We start from the raw sequence: 16,318 nt of genomic DNA, 5'->3' as shown, positions 1-16,318 counted from the left end.
ATATATAAACGAATGGAAATGGTTTATTTAATATTTACAGATAAATTGCAAGCCGATAAGAACACTGTAACCACTTGCAGTTTTATAAGAGTATATATTTAAAGCAGATAAATAAACGAGCAAATTAAATGGATTTGGATCTGCAGAAGATATTAAAAAATAAATTTACGGAACCGCAGAAAGAGGGGGGGGAGGAAGTCAAGTTTTGAAACGTTGGAACGATTGTAAAATTAATGAGATGTATAAACATGAAAAGCATAAATAAAAATTAAAAATAAATAAATAGGGACTGCTGTTGGATATAGCAAGCCTTTCTTGTCCTTAACATCCTTTTGATCACATTGGCATCGCTTCCTGCCCAGCCCTGATGTCAGATATCAGGGCTGGCAAATACATATTTTTTTTCAAGTGGGGGTTAACCCTCCTGTTGCTTCTTGTCAGGAGACAAAGAGTTAAGCGCTCAGCCTTGGTCTCCTTGCGATGAATATTTAACAGCAGCCGGTACAGAAGAGCTGGCGCTGGAGATCCCTTCTTCCCTGGCTTCTCTTGACAGCCGTGGCTGGTGTAGAAGGAGCTTCCTCCGGTCGGGGGTTTGATGCCCGGGGACTTTCTCCTCAGCAGCAGGAGGAGGAAGAAGAAGAAGGGCGCAGAAGACAGACCTGAGGACACTGCTTGCTGGATCTTTCCCCCTGCCTGGGGTTTCCAGCGCATCTCATCCCTCGGGGAGTCTCCTGACTGCCAGGACCCGTCTGGCTGCAATGAAGATGCTGCGTCTTCCTGGGATAACTTTTCTCACTTTGCCTTTTGTCATTCAAGCGGGCACAGCAGGTGAGCTGGTCACTGAGAGATGATGCTCTTTATCTCTCTTCTGAATGGATCTGGTTAGGGATGGGGGCTTTAGTCAAATTTCAATTTCTCGCTTTGGTCCAGTCTTCCCTTCCGCTCTCCACCTTTTGCCCATCAATTTACATTTTAAAGCAAAACAAAACAAAATTATCAGTCCCCGTGAGAATTCGTGTTAGTGTCAATATCCTCGTTTTTCTTTGTAACCTTACCTAATACAAACATTTATTTGGGCAAAGCCGGTTCCTCATACACCATTTTTTTTTTTAAAAAAACAAATATATGCATTTTAAGGCACGTTTTGCTCTAGTGTTTTTTTTTTTTTAAATACATGTTACCTGCTGGAGAAGTGCGAATTTTGATGAGTGGCTGTGGTTTGGTTCAAATCGGGTAGAGTTTGCCTTGAATTGTGAACTGAACTGAATACCTCCCCCCCAAAAAATCATGAGTTGGAGTGACCCTCTCAAAGTGTGGGTGGATTGCTGGTCAATAGTGCAGTTTAGACCAGGGTTCAGCAACCCCTTATCTCCCACCTGGACCCACCTTGCTCTAGACACCTGTTGGTCCTTGGCCAACTCTGTTGAGGCTCCTCAGTGCTTCCTGATGCTGTTGAACCGAGACAGAAAAACCTCCCTCAAATTCCAGACTGGGCTGCCATTGTCGGCTGGGTGTCAATCTTGATTAAGCGCCGTGCTTTGTAATTTGCAGATGGGCTAAAAGAGAGGCAGGACGTGGGTGGCGCTGTGGGTTAAACCACAGAGCCTAGGACTTGCCAATCAGAAGGTCGGTGGTTCGAATCCCCGCGACGGGGTGAGCTCCCGTTGCTCGGTCCCTGCTCCTGCCAACCTAGCAGTTCGAAAGCATGTCAAAGTGCAAGTAGATAAATAGGTACTGCTTTGGCGGGAAGGTAAACGGCATTTCCGTGCACTGCTCTGGTTCGCCAGAAGTGGCTTAGTCATGCTGGCCACATGACCCGGAAGCTGTACGCCGGCTCCCTCGGCCAGTAAAGCGAGATGAGCGCCGCAACCCCAGAGTCGGCCACGACTGGACCTAATGGTCAGTGGTCCCTTTGCCTTAAAAGAGAGGTATCCTTGTGCCAGAACTTTGAAGTCCTCTCTTCCCTATTTAACAGGAGTCACTGATGGGTTCTGTTGCTGTGTGTGAGAGATGGAGATACTTTTAAATGAATCATTATCGCAGAAGGCTGATTCATGGCAGGTAGCATGCACACCTAAGCCTTGAGAATATTCAGACTGGATCTGCGGCCACATTGTAATGGCCACATGGCCGTCTCTCTTGGCATCTTTCTAGCATGTGCCCGTGCTTGTGATCATGCCACCCCCGACCAAACCACTGGCAGGGTGTGTTAATGGAGGTGCTGCAAAAGGCAGCGATGTGTTGGTGCATTTGGGATCGGGGTCAATGCTGGAGTCGTTGTCAGTGTGCGCATGTAAAATTTGGCCACGCATCTTGACTCCAGTGGATTTGATTCTCAGTGTTATGTACTGAGTTGAATAGGATCCAAAAGGCAGCAGCCTGATTGGTCCTAGAACAATAGGATTCAGAATGCAGCAGTCTGATTGGTCCTAGAACAATAGGGTCCAGAATGCAGCAGTCTGATTGGTCCTAGAACAATAGGATTCAGAATGCAGCAGCCTGATTGGTCCCAGAACAATTGGATTCAGAATGCAGCAGCCTGATTGGTCCACAGGAGCCACCCAATCCAGCTCCAGGTGGAAGTGAATCCGCAACCAGATTGGCCCACAGGTGAATCCCAGAATTAGCCAATCAGGTGGGGCCCATTGTGTAAATGATGTATATAAAGCAGACATTCTGGGGGAACTTCTATCCCTCCTCACCACTATGAGCTGAATAAAGAGCATGAAATCCACTCTCAACTCTGAATATATTTCACTCAGGTTGGGTGTAAATCCAGAGTGATGCAACTGCTCCCACAGGGGAATCAACCACAAATGCATTTTAAGGGGGCGGTTGGTGAAAGTTGATTTGGAGTCTCTCTGATTTGCTGATGGGAGGTGATTTTTCTGAACCAAATTCTCAGCTATGGCGAGGGCACTCCAGGATCGCAGTATACAGAAAGCTGGTAATCAAAAACAAAACAAATAGAGAAGAGTAATAATAAATGTGTGTTATTCCAACAGAAATGACAATGGGTGATATTAGTCCTACTCAGAGTAGATCCATGGAAGTTGACGTACATGACTGCTATTTATTTATTGCACTTATTAGTCACCTTTTAAAATGACCAGTAAACTTAAAGCCATTTACAATATAATGCAAAAGTTTAAACTAAAACTAAAACAAATAAAAGCTTAAAACATATATATACATAAAAGGCAGTCTAACACAACCCACTTGCTCATGAGGGCCACAGCAACTAAAACTAATAATAATAATAATAATAATAATAATAATAATAACAATAATAATATTTAAACCCCACCCATCTGGCTGGTTTCCCCTAGCCACCCTGGGCAGCTCCCAACAGAACACTAAAAACAGAATAAAACTTCAAACATTAAAAACTTCCCTAAATAGTGCTGCCTTCAGATGTCTTCTAAAAGTCAGATAGTTCTTTATCTCCTTGACATTGTGATGGGAGGGTGTTCCACTGGGTGGGTGCCACTACCGAAAAGGCCCTCTGCCTGGTTCCCTGTAACCTCACTTCTCCCAGGCCCTCAGAGCTGGACCTCAGTGTCCGGGCTGAACGATGGAGGTGGAGACACTCCGTCAGGTATACTACCAAACGAAAGACCAAACGTCTGGCTGAAAAGAAGCAGGAAGCCATCACTGAAAAGGCCTGTGCTTGTTTTACCACCCTCAAAGGGAGAAGGGCCTCAGAGGATGAACTTACATACTAATGTTTACTAATAATCCCAGTGGGAAATTCTACTCTGAGTAGAATTTAGGTGACTACAACCCAATGAAAATTGAAATAAAAAAGTTTGATTTTGGCACACAGACATGCACACGATTGTGCCCTTGCTGGCTCCACTCACTAACCACCTGCCCACCCCTCACATTAACCCCCTAGAGTAGTAGCAGACGTTGGGGTCCCAAATTTCAGAGGCACCCTGTTTAGCGCCCCTTCCTTTCATTACATATTATGGTTGTAGTACCCCTGGTGGCACACCCAAGGCTTTGTGCCCAGTGTGATCGAAAGGTTCACGTTCCCCTGAATTTGCCTCTGCCTAGAGTTTCCCCACCCCATGCTAAGCCCACTTTTCTTGACCTCTTGAAATTTCCTCCATGAAAATCCAGGATTGTGATGTGGCACTGCCAGTCCTCCAGTGGGAGCTGTGTGATGACGACCTTACCTTTTTATGTATATAGGAAGATACAAGCAGGGGTGCAACTAAAAACTACCCATTTTAACTAAAGCATGTGTCTTGCACTAAACAAACTACAGTCGAACCTCTACTTACCATCGCCTCTTCTTACGGTTGTTCCAAGTCATGACCGCGGCAAACCTAGAAGTAACCGGTGGGTTTGCCACCGTTCACACGTGCGCACAATGGCGCTTCTCCCAGCAACCCGTTTCGACCTCCAGACAGACCTCCGGAATGGATTATGGTCGCAAATAGAGGTTCCACTGTATTGATATGTTCTTAAGAACGCAGGAGAACTCCACTGAGCCTTATTATTTCTTTCCCTTTCCACACATATGCAACTATATTTTATTCAGAATGGAACCATTGAAATTAATAGGCCTAGGTTTGTCATGGCTATTATTTTTCATGGGTGTACTCTGTGTGGGGCTATCTTTGGATATTACTTGTGGAGTGACACACACACACACACACAAACACAAACACACACACGGAAGGATTGGACCCTTACTTTCAAGAAGAGATAAACAGTTGGTTAAAAATAAAATATTTCTGGCCCAAGTACTACCCTGAGAGACCATTTCATTTCTAAGTGAGAAATTAAAGTGCGCCACCACTTGAGCAACAAACATTAGCTTTTTTTTCTTGCATGGTTCCCTCCAGCTATGGCTCCCAGATCTTCTGGTTGTTAGGCTATCTGTTTCTAATTTTGACACAGATAGAGAAACATATATATATATATATATATATATATATTAATGGAAGAGCATTCATCTTTGACCCTCCAGATACTTGGAATGAATGTCAATGACCAATACACACTCTCTCTCTCTCTCTCTCTCTCTCTCTCTCTCTCTCTCTCTCTCTCTCTCTCTCTCTCTCTCTCTCTCTCTCTCTTGTTGAATCTCACACTTGTAATGAAATATATATGCATACGAAATGATTAAAAAACCCCCACAGAAATAAGCCTAACGTGTAATGATAACAATTGGAGCAAATACGAATGACACAGGACAAATAATCCCAGAAAATATTGCAGAGGAAATGTGGAATGTCAATACGTACTAAGAGCATTATATTTCTTTTTATCTCTCAATATAATAAAAATATAAGGATGTCATTGCGCAGCCGCCATTGGAGGCTGTGTCCTCACCAATGCTGGATTTGCATGGAGTCAGGGGAGCAAAAAGGAAGGCAGGTTGTGAAACAGCAGTGGCTGAGAAGGGAGTGACATTAAGAGGGGGAAAGTGGTGATTTAAAACCACGACCCAAATTTGAATAAGGTTGGGGTGGGAGAAACCAAGAGGGAAATGGCAGTTTTAAACAAGGGTAGAGGTTTTTAGTAAAGAACTACGGAATACTTGAAGGCTCTACATCCTTGATCTTTCTCAAGCGAGGCAGCTTAGGAACAGAAGAGGGAGAAGCTGAAGTACACAGTGAAAGGAGGAATACTGAAAGGGGGAAAAGTGCCTGCTAGAAACAGTGGCTGGAGTTTGAGTAAAGTCAGTGGCATACCGTGAGGGGTGCAGGGGGGGCCGGCCGCACCGGGCGCAACATCTGGGGGGGGGGGCGGCGGAAGAGACTCGAGTGCTAAAATCCACGCGTTAGGGGGCACAAATTACTTGCCTTGCCCCGGGTGCTGACAACACACGCTACGCCACTGAGTAAAGTGTGGATGGAGAAACACTGAGAGGAAAATGGTGGTGTTCAGCAACAGACAGGGACTTGACTAAAGCAGGGGTGGAAAGGTACTAAGAGGGGAAAACATTGGCAGGGGTTTGAGCAGGAGGTGACGCTGGAATCGGTGAAGGGGCACTTAAAAACCAGGGGCTGAGTACAGTGTGGTTGGAAACTCTCTTGTTGTGTTAGCTTTCTGGTGTTAGCTTTTGTGTTGCACCCTTTTCTGTTATTTCACTTTGTTAACAACAACAACAACAATATATTTATACTCCGCCCATCTTGCCAGGCCTCCCCAGCCACTCTGGGTGGCTTCCAACAGGATATTAAAAACACAACAAAACATCGAACATTAAAAACTTCCCTAAACAGGGCTGCCTTCAGATGCCTTCTAAAAGTCAGATCGTTGTTTATTTCCTTGACATCTGGTGGGAGGGCACCACTACCGAGAAGGCTCTCTGCCTGGTTCCCCGTAACCTCACTTCTCACAGTGAGGGAACCACCAGAAGGCCCTTGGAGCTGGACTTCAGTGTCCGGGTAGAACAATGGAGGTGGAGATGCTCCTTCAGGTATACTGGGCCGAGGCTGTTTAGGGCTTTAAAGGTCAGCACCAACACTTTGAATTGTGCTTGGAAATATACTGGGAGCCAATGTAGGTATTTCAGGACTGGTGTTATATGGTCTTGGCAGCCACTCTCAGTCACCAGTCTAGCTGCAGCATTCTGGATTAGTTGTGGTTTCAGGGTCACCTTCAAAGATAGCCTCATGTAGAGCACATTGCAGTAGTCCAAGTGGGAGATAACTAGAGCATGCACCACTCTGGGGAGACAGAGTGGGCAGGTAGGGTCTCAGCCTGCGTACCAGATGGAGCTGGTAGACAGCTGCCCTGGACACAGAATTGACTTGCGCCTTCATGGATAGTTGTGACTCCAAAATGACTCCCAGGCTACGCACCTGGTCCTTCAGGGGCACTGTTACCCCATTCAGGACCAGGGAATCCTCCACACCCACCTGTCCCCTTTCCCCCCAAAACAGTACTTCTGTCTTGTCAGGATTCAATCTGTTAACTGCCATCCATCCTCCAACTGTCTCCAGACAACTCACACAGCTAGTTTGTTAAAGCTAGTTAGGTTTTTTTAAAACAACAACTCAGCAGTGTCCAATCCCCCAATGCCCCCCAGTGACCCCAATGACCTCTCACCCCCTTCGTCCTTCACTTTCACTTCCTGTGAATCCATTGGCTATTATCTCTGTGCTCCTGAGCTCCCTGGTGTCACTGGGGGGTGGATGGATGGATGAATGAAATGAGCCTGCAGTATTTTCTCTGCAGTGCCATTCAATTTGTAGCTCAGCAGGGATGGCGTTGCTTCCTACTGTCAAACACATTTGTTCTCTGCCAAGCAGGATATGAGTGTTGGGTTTTTTTTTACTTAGAGCCTATTACTTAAAAAAGGAGAAGAAGAAGAAGAAAAAGAAGGAAAACCACCAACAACCTGAGTCAACAGGTTTGGAGCTGATTCAATGTAGTCTCATTGGAATTGGTGGGTATTTGCTAGGAATGGTTTGGGTGCTCAAGAAATAAAAAAATATTAAAAATATTAGCATGGAAAAGATTCACTGCTGCAAGTGGCAACTGAGATGATTTAGATTTGGGGATGAAATCAAGGGTGCCTGGTAGGTTATATGTTATAGGTAGACTAAATGTAATGCTGAACACTGCCCTGGGAACTTTTGATAAATGGTGACATATAAATCAAATTAACAACAACAACAATAGTAATAAGTGCTATTTTTTTAGAAAAAGAGGTGCTGGAACACATCATTGTTTCTTTAGAATGGCAATGGCGTCCACCTAAGAGGTGCTGGAGCTGAGCTCTGGTGAGCTCTGGTTGAAAAAAGCAGCATTATTATTATTATTATTATTATTATTATTATTATTATTATGCAGCTGCTCTATCATTGAGCTACAGTTCATCCCCTGAATACAGGAATCTGTCTGCTGGCAAGTCCAACCATTTATCCATCTAGCTCAGCAACCAACAGCACTGGTGTTTATGATGCATCAGTCAAATCTCAACCGTGGAATAAGAATAATAATAACATTTTATTTATATCCCGCCCTCCCCAGCCGAAGCCGGGCTCAGAGCGGCTAACGACAGTAAAATGATACAACATTCTAAAATCATTTCATTATAAAATCAGTTCAATAGCAACCATTGGGCTAGAGTTCTGTGAGGATTGCCAAAGGAGGGGGTCAGGCTGTGCCCTGGCCAAAGGCCTGGTGGAACAGCTCTGTCTTGCAGGCCCTGCGGAAAGATGTCAAGTCCCGCAGGGCCCTAGTCTCTTGTGACAGAGCGTTCCACCAGATCGGAGCCACAGCCAAAAAAGCCCTGGCTCTAGTTGAAGCCAGCGTAACCTCCCTGTGGCCTGGGACCTCCAAGATGTTTTTGTTTGAAGACCGTAAGTTCCTCCATGGGACCTACCAGGAGAGGCGGTCCTGTAGGTACGAGGGTCCCAGGCCGTATAGGGCTTTAAAGGTTTAAACCAGCACCTTAAACCTGATCCTGTACTCCACCGGGAGCCAGTGCAGCTGGTATAGCACCGGGTGAATGTGATCCCGCAGTGAGGACCCCGTAAGGAGTTTCGCCGCGGCATTCTGCACCCGCTGGAGTTTCTGGGTCAGTCTCAAGGGCAGCCCCACGTAGAGGGAGTTACTATAATCCAGTCTGGAGGTGAGACTTCATAAGAACATGTCTTATTGGGCCAATAAGAAAATTCCAATTTTGGACAGCAGATAAACACAAGCTTAAATAATTAGCTTCCTTCGTTTAATCTGACTAACAGAACAATCCTAACCAGATGTACTCAGAAGCAGATCCTACTGGATAGGGCAGTCAAGATGATCAAGGGGATGGTCTGATTTTCCTACGAGGAAAGGCCGCAGTGTTTGGGACTTTTTAGTTTAGAGAAAAGGCAAGTGGGAGGTGACATGCTCACTTGGATGGCTTTAAAAGCAGATCAGACAAATCTATGGAGTTCAAGGCTGTCAGCGGCTACTAGTCATTGTGGCCAAGTTCTCCCTCCACAGAAGCATTAAGCCTCTGAAAGATCAGTTGCTTGGGAATTGCAGGTGGGCAGAGTGCTGTTGTGTTCATGCCCTGCTTGCAGGATTCTCTCATGCTTTGGGTCAGCCACTATGAGAACAGTGGTCTGATCCGGCAGGCTTGCCTTAGGTTCTTATATTCTAGTGGGATGTGGGTGGCATTGTGGTCTAAACCACTGAGCCTCTTGGGCTTGGTGATCGGAAAGTCAGTGGATCGAATCCCCGCGATGGTTAGGATTGCTGTCATCACCATCAAATTCTGCCATTCTGGATAGTTTATTTCTTTTATATAGCGGAATTTTGGCCCCATCAGTTCCTCCTGTTTTTCACAATGCTCAGGCTGTGAGTGCCATTGGCTCACATAATGAAAACAGGAACACAAGATGAAGACATCTGCAAACATGGGTAAACCCTCAGTTTGCAGAAGTTCAAAAAATTATCAGGAAGACAAACCCTTAAAGGAAAATTAATAAATATCGCCATGAAGACCGCACCAGCTCAAGTGCATTTGGAGAATGCTCACTGGGAAGTGAAAAATGAAAATATGTTGGAGGGGGAAAATGTCAAAGCGATGATCCTTCAACATTAACTTCATTGGACTGGTCATGTTGTGCAGCTGCCTGATTATTGTCTTCCAAAGCAACTACTCTTAAAAATGGAAAGTGTAATGCTGGTGGTCAACAAAAGAGGTTTAAAGACTCTCTCAAGGCAAATCTAAAAAAATGTAGTATAAACACCGGCAACTGATAAACATTGGCCTGCGAGTGCTCCAATTGGAGAATATCCTTTACCAAAGGTGTCATGGGCTTTGAAGACGCTCAAACTCAGGGCAAAAGGGAGAAACGTGCTAAGAGGAAGGCACGCTTGGCAAACCCTTACCGTGATCAACTCCCACCTGGAAACCTCTGTCCCCACTGTGGAAGGACGTGTGGATCCAGAATTGGCCTCCCCAGTCACTTACGGACTCAGTGTTAAGACCGTGTTTATGGAAGACAATCTTACTCGGCTACGAGGGATTGCCAAAGAAGAAGTTGTTAGATCATTTTTTTTATTTTGCACATGTCAGCAAGAACAACAAAGGATCCACATGGAGTTTCCTTTCTGGATTTGTAGCTCCTGTAGCCCGACCGGACTGATAGGGTGGCAGGCAGGGAAGAAACCAGCAGGGGACACCAAAACCCCCAAACCAATTGACAGGCAGAGCCAATGATGCAGCTAATTCTCTCCCCCTCTTCCTCACTGCTGAGTCAATACTGAAAGGAGGAAGAAGCAGCTGGCAGCCTGGGCCATGTCCTGGGCTGGTTGTCAGTAAGAAGGCAGACCAGTGGAGCCTAACTAAGGGCAGACTAAGCTTGGTGGACCATTTCACAAGCCATCACTTTTAAACAGAAGGAAAGGCTTGCTGTCAATGACTGGACAGCTGATATTTGTTGACTTTCTCCTTCTGAAGGGCAGTGGAGTTTGATGCCATGACCACTAGATGGTGCTCTTTGCTCCTCCTCATCTTTGATTTCAACTCCACTCCCTGGCTCTTACTTACAGTCTCAGCCATGGATAGCCCTTTCCTCCATGAATTTGTCCAATCTTCTTTTAAAGCCAATCAATCCCTCTTCCCAGAGAATTCTGGAAACTATAGTTTTCTGAGATAAGTAGGGAGCTCTAACAACTCTCACCACTCTTAACAAACTACAGCTCCCAGAATTATTTGGGGAAAGCCATAACTGTTTGAAGGGACACGGGCGGCGCTGTGGGTTAAACCATAGAGCCTAGGACTTGCCGATCAGAAGGTCGGTGGTTCGAATCCCCGCGATGGGGTGAGCTCCTGCTGTTCGGTCCCTGCTCCTGCCAACCTAGCAGTTCGAAAGTACGGCAAAGTGCAAGTAGATAAATAGGTACCACTCAGGTGGGAAGGTAAACGTCGTTTCTGTGCGCTGCTCTGGTTCACCAGAAGCGGCTTAGTCATGCTGGCCACATGACCCAGAAGCTGTACTCCGGCTCCCTCAGCCAATAAAGCGAGATGAGCGCCGCAACCCCAGAATCGGTCACGACTGGACCTAATGGTCAGGGGTCCCTTTACCTTTGTAACTGTTTGAAGTGGTAGGATGCTGCATTTAAGGTGTAGAGCTGGTGGGGTCTCGGACTGCATCTGGTACTCTTCAATATTCTGTGTGAAGTGGAGATGATAGCACTGTTAGAGTCATGGACCATCTTCAGTTTTGGAGGCCTTGTCAAATGTTCCATCTTCTGGAACCAGAAGATACTAGGATACTAGATACTAGGAGTGGATATATTGATTTAATAGTATCCTTCCTAAATCACGTTTGTGAGTCAGCAGCAGAGTGACATTCCCCAATATATAGCAGGAAGCTAGTTGGTAGATTCGTTTGAATCTCTTTACATAAACAATCCAATCTGGATTTGTTCAAATTGGGTTTTGTTCTTGGTAAATCCCCTTTTAATCTCTCCTAAGAAGAATAAAACTTCTTTTAAAAGTAACAATAAGCTTACTCACATTCAGTTCACGGTTGGATCCCTGAAGGCAGGCTTTAGCTTAGAGTTACAGAAGAGGGTTTGAGTTTATCCCATATGGGAATGAGCCCATGTCCTGCTGGCTGAGAACCAGCAGACAGCAAAATACATGAGTTTCAGGAGAGCATGGCATCAAGAAGAAGAAGAAGAAGAAGTGGAAGAGGAAGATGGCTGCGTGACCAGCCCCTTTTATGGGGTCTTCCAGGGTCATGCCCACCTACCTGGTCACATGCAGGGGGAGGAACTCCAGACCAGGTGTGACAGGAAGTCCTCCTAGTTGGAGTAATACCCCTGTGTGTCCACTCTGGGCAAAGTGTTGTACTTGATGATAATAATAATAAAAAATAAATAATAATAATAATAATAATAATAATAATAATAATTTATTATTTGTACCCCGCCCATCTGGCTGGGTTTCCCCAGCCACTCTGGGCAGCTTCCACAGAGACCAAAAATACACTAAAATGTCACACCTTAAAAACTTCCCTGAGCAGGGCTGCCTTAAGATGTCTTCTGAATGTCAGGTAGTTGGTTATTGCTTTGACATCTGATGGGAGGGCGCACCACAGGGCGGGTGCCACTACCGAGAAGGCCCTCTGCCTGGTTCCCTGTAACTTGGCTTCTCGCAATGAGGGAACCGCCAGAAGGCCCTTGGCACTGGACCTCAGCGTCCGGGCAGAACGATGGGGGTGGAGACGCTCCACTTGACTGCTTATGTTACATCCCACAAGACAGACAGACAGGCAGACAGACAGACAGACAGACAGACAGACAGACAGACTTTAGCACTAATGGAAGATCAGGCTCTGTTCCGTCCCCCACGGTCAGAGGCAATATGCTTCAGAATTCCAAGTCTTGGGAATCACAAGCGAGGACGGTCGCTGCTGCACTCGGGTGACACTGCCACCCCAGCCTGAGACCAGGTGCTTCAATTTTCCAGTGCCAAACTGAGTTTAACAGACTTTGAAAACCTGCTTTCCTCCTGGCGAAAATAATAATAATTCTGGATCTGCAAGATAAATCTCACTTAAAAGAAAAATTTGGAAAGTTGGAACGAAAAGGATTTGCTTGAGGGTTCTCCTCAACACTTCTACCTGCCTGCGCCTCTGCTTTGGTTCAGACACAGCTGTCGCCAACCAATAAGCGAATCAAAGGCTCCTCTGGTTTTTCTCCAGCTGGGAAAGGATGGAGCAGAATGACTGATATTTAATAAGCGCACATTGAGGAGGCCACAGGGTGGAACTCACCCCATTCTTGCTGCACAAAACAAACTTCCTCATTACTTCCATCGGTTGCAGCCTGAGAAGGCAGCGTTGGCAGCGTTTGGGTGTGTGTGCAAGAGTCTTTTGCTACCTGTGCTCATTTCTCTGGGTTCACTGCCTCTTGGATAACCTTCCAAGCATGGTGGAAACCAGCCTGCCGAACAGAGCTGAGTCCAGATCCGACACTTGCTTTTCCTGGTTGCTTCTATGGAGAAAGGAGGTAGGGAGGAATCTAGGAAACTACGTTAAACCGAGTTAGACCTAGCTAGCTCCATACTGCCTGCACTGACTGAAAGCAGCTCTTCAAGATTCCATGCAGGGGTCCTTCCCAAGCAGGGAAACCTACTTGGAGGTGGAACCTGAGACCTTCTGATGTTCTCTGCTGAGCTCTGGACCTTCCCCTGCTAAGAAGCAGCCATACTGAGTCAGGACCTGGGACCTCCAGGAGGCAGTGAGGGCCTCCAACTTCGATCATCATCATCATCATCATCACCATCATCATTTATTATTTATACCCCACCCATCTGGCTGGGTTTCCCCAGCCACTCTGGGCAGCTCCCAACAGAATATTAAAAACACAACAAAACATCAAACATTAAAAACTTCCCTAAACAGGGTTGCCTTCAGATATCTTCTAAAAGTCAAATGGTTGACATCTGGTGGGAGGGCGTTCCACAGGGTGGGTGCCACCACCGAGAAGGCCCTCTGCCTGGTTCCCTGTAGCTTCACTTCTCACATTGAGGGAACCTCCAGAAGGCCCTCGGAGCTGGACCTCAGTGTCTGGGCTGAACGATGGGGGTGGAGATGCTCCTTCAGGTATACTGGACCAAGGTCATTTAGGGCCTTAAAGGTCAGCACCAACACTTTGAATTGTGCTTGGAAATGTACTGGGAACCAATGTCGTTCATTCAGGACCGGTGCTATGTGGTCTCAGCAGCCACTTTAAAAGAGGAGAAAGCTATTGATGGCTACGAGTCCTGATGGTTCTGCTCTGCCTCCATGATTGGAAGCAGCAATGCTTCTGGGTAACAGTTGGTGGAAGCCATACGAGGGGAGAGATGATGCTGTGCTCACATCCTGCTTGCGGGTTACCTGCAGGAATTTGGTTGACCGCTGAGAGAATGGGATGTTGGACCAAAAGGTTTGATCTATCTGGTTCCTCTTATGTTCCAAGGAGGAGGGAGCTAGGAGGCAATGACATCCCCTGGACAGGTTTTAGGAAGGAAGGTGGCTGGAATTGGCTGAGGGCCGCTGATGTTGCTGGAGGAACTGCCCCATATGCAGGCCTTAACTCAGGCATAGGCAAACTCGGCCCTCCAGATGTTTTGGGACCACAACTCCCATCATCCCTAGCTAACAGGACCAGTGGTCAGGGATGATGGGAGCTGTAGTCCCAAAACATCTGGAAGACCGTGTTTGCCTATGCCTGCCTTAACTGCACTACTGCTAGAAAGGGCCCAGATCCTGAGCTGAACTCTTTCTTGCCTTTGGGGAAATCAGAGAGAGAGAGAGAGAGAGAGAGAGAGAGAGAGAGAGAGAGAGGGAGGGAGAGAGTGTAATGGCTGTCAGTTTGCATTTCTTAGCGCATGAAGTATTGATCTGATGTGTAGAGATCTTTCCTATTCTAATTAATTCATGAGGGTTCTGGAAGCTTTTCTGTGTGAAAGAAGCAGAAGGTTCATGATGTTTGGGTTATTCCTTCAGAGAAGCTGAATAGAGCTGGCTTAAACTGGATCTGTTATCTGTTTCTGTCAAGGTCATGCTGACTATAAAAGTAAGGCCAGAGGGATAGCCTGGGTTTCACTCTTTTCTGTCTCTTTTTTTCCTTCTGGTGTGGTGTTTTGTACATAGTATGCTTAGTGTTAAGGTTTAGACTTATTGTAAGTTTAAGTTAAGTCTGCTGCAACTGGATTTCTTATGGACAGTGCCAATCCTGAATGTATTGAATTTGTGACCATTATGCTCATTTGCTTTCAATAGCAGTAAAGCTCTGCTGAATGAAATACAATGGCCTCTGGTCTACTTTTGGGGATCCTGCAACATGTTTCTGTTTTTACTCTGCTAACTATACGTTGGAATCTGCTCTGGATCAATATTGATTAGAATTTCAATGACAGTGGTTGGGGAAGCAATTTGGTTTGGTGTGGATCTTAATGCAGCCCTACTGTTATGTACTGAAGTTCTCACCCTGGGCCAGCAGGGGGATACTGTGTAGATGCAAATAAGGGATCGAAAGTGACGTTCAGTGATTGGATAGTTTTAGAAAATTGTTACAGTTACGTTGTACTGGAGCTCTATATAAGCAGGCTGACTGAACTTTTCAGTTCAGTTCTGTTCTGGCCTGTGAATAAACAAGAGCTGTTTGAAGAATCGCTGTGTCGTCTGATATGTTCACCCACAACCTAACACCTACCAAATTTACACTTTTGAAAACGACACACCAACTGAAGTACAGCCACCTTTTCCCCGAACTCCATACTTCTACAGATGTTGTGATGCAGTTCTCCAACCCAATTCTGGGTACAAAATTACTTACATTAGGAAAAATGTGCCTAAAGGGGGCATAACTGTGTGAAAGCAACATATAAAAAATGCATTACATCAGGGGTGGTATTGATCGCACAAATACGTTTATAAGGAGCAATTTGCACCGAAATGCTGACAAAAGCTTTCTAACCTAATTTTTATTGGTTTTTCACAGATGCATGAAAAGATAAAACTAGATAAACTAAACATGGGCATAAAAAAAATAACATAAACATTTCCCCATCGCACGAGCATCTTTACAATATTCATTCCTCTATTTAGTTTTGCTACGGGATTGTAATGCTATTCCTTCAGGGTTGTATGGAAACATCTTTTCCCGGCTAGATAATCTTCTCCAACTAAATTATCAACAGGTTTACATGTGGCGACTGCCAGCTTTATAGTAATGCAGCTGATAACGTATTTTGCAAACCCTTTTCGTTTGTACATAAAACAAATGAATTTTCATGACTTTAAAAAAAAAGCTCAGCTGGTTAGAGCATGGTGTGGGTTCAATTCCTGTATGGGCCAGCTGCATATTCCTGCAATTCAGGGAGTTGGACTAGATGATCTTTGGGTCTCTTTCAACTCTACAGTTTTGCGTGGCGAGTTCCCACCTCCCCCTGTGGAAATAAAGACACATGACACAGATATTTAAGGTTAATGGGCTAAATGTGGCTACAACTTTATTGATTACAGGGGATGAGCGGTATTGGCTTAGGCATTGGTCCTAACCGACTATCCGGCTTCAGCCTGTTCACTTGAAGTCCGGGAAGGGTTAACCACCAGTAGGGGGAGTCCTGCTGATGCACATCAACTAGGAACTCCCCCGGGGTCACCGCTCGGGGGCGTGCCTTAGGCCCTCACCTCCATAGGCTTCGGACAGGGCAACGCCCCCTGGAATCCTTTATCGGACTACCCTTCAATATGTGGGGGAGGTGATGGCACTTCCTCCCCCCCCACTCATCTGCATAACAATACCCTTACCAATGCCTAACCACCAATACCAAGGAAGTTATGACGATTTG

The 16,318-nt window shown here is 45.7% G+C and overlaps 1 protein-coding gene across 2 annotated transcripts in view; it reads left to right on the top strand.

Moving 5' to 3' along the window:
• Nucleotides 1–437: 437 nt before the first annotated feature.
• Nucleotides 438–16,318, top strand: part of LOC309359572 (carbonic anhydrase 15-like) — a 42,601-nt gene continuing 26,720 nt past the window's right edge. For both annotated transcript variants that reach the window (XM_081893438.1, XM_081893437.1), the window contains exon 1: nucleotides 438–828. In XM_081893438.1, coding sequence (XP_081749564.1) covers nucleotides 759–828 — 70 coding nt within the window. In that variant the 5' untranslated portion in view covers nucleotides 438–758. The remainder of the gene's footprint in view (nucleotides 829–16,318) is intronic.

The sequence above is a fragment of the Podarcis melisellensis genome (assembly GCF_964234715.1).
Source record: "Podarcis melisellensis genome assembly, chromosome: 16".
Classification (NCBI taxonomy): domain Eukaryota; kingdom Metazoa; phylum Chordata; class Lepidosauria; order Squamata; family Lacertidae; genus Podarcis; species Podarcis melisellensis.
This window is presented reverse-complemented; position numbering and strand designations above follow the sequence as displayed.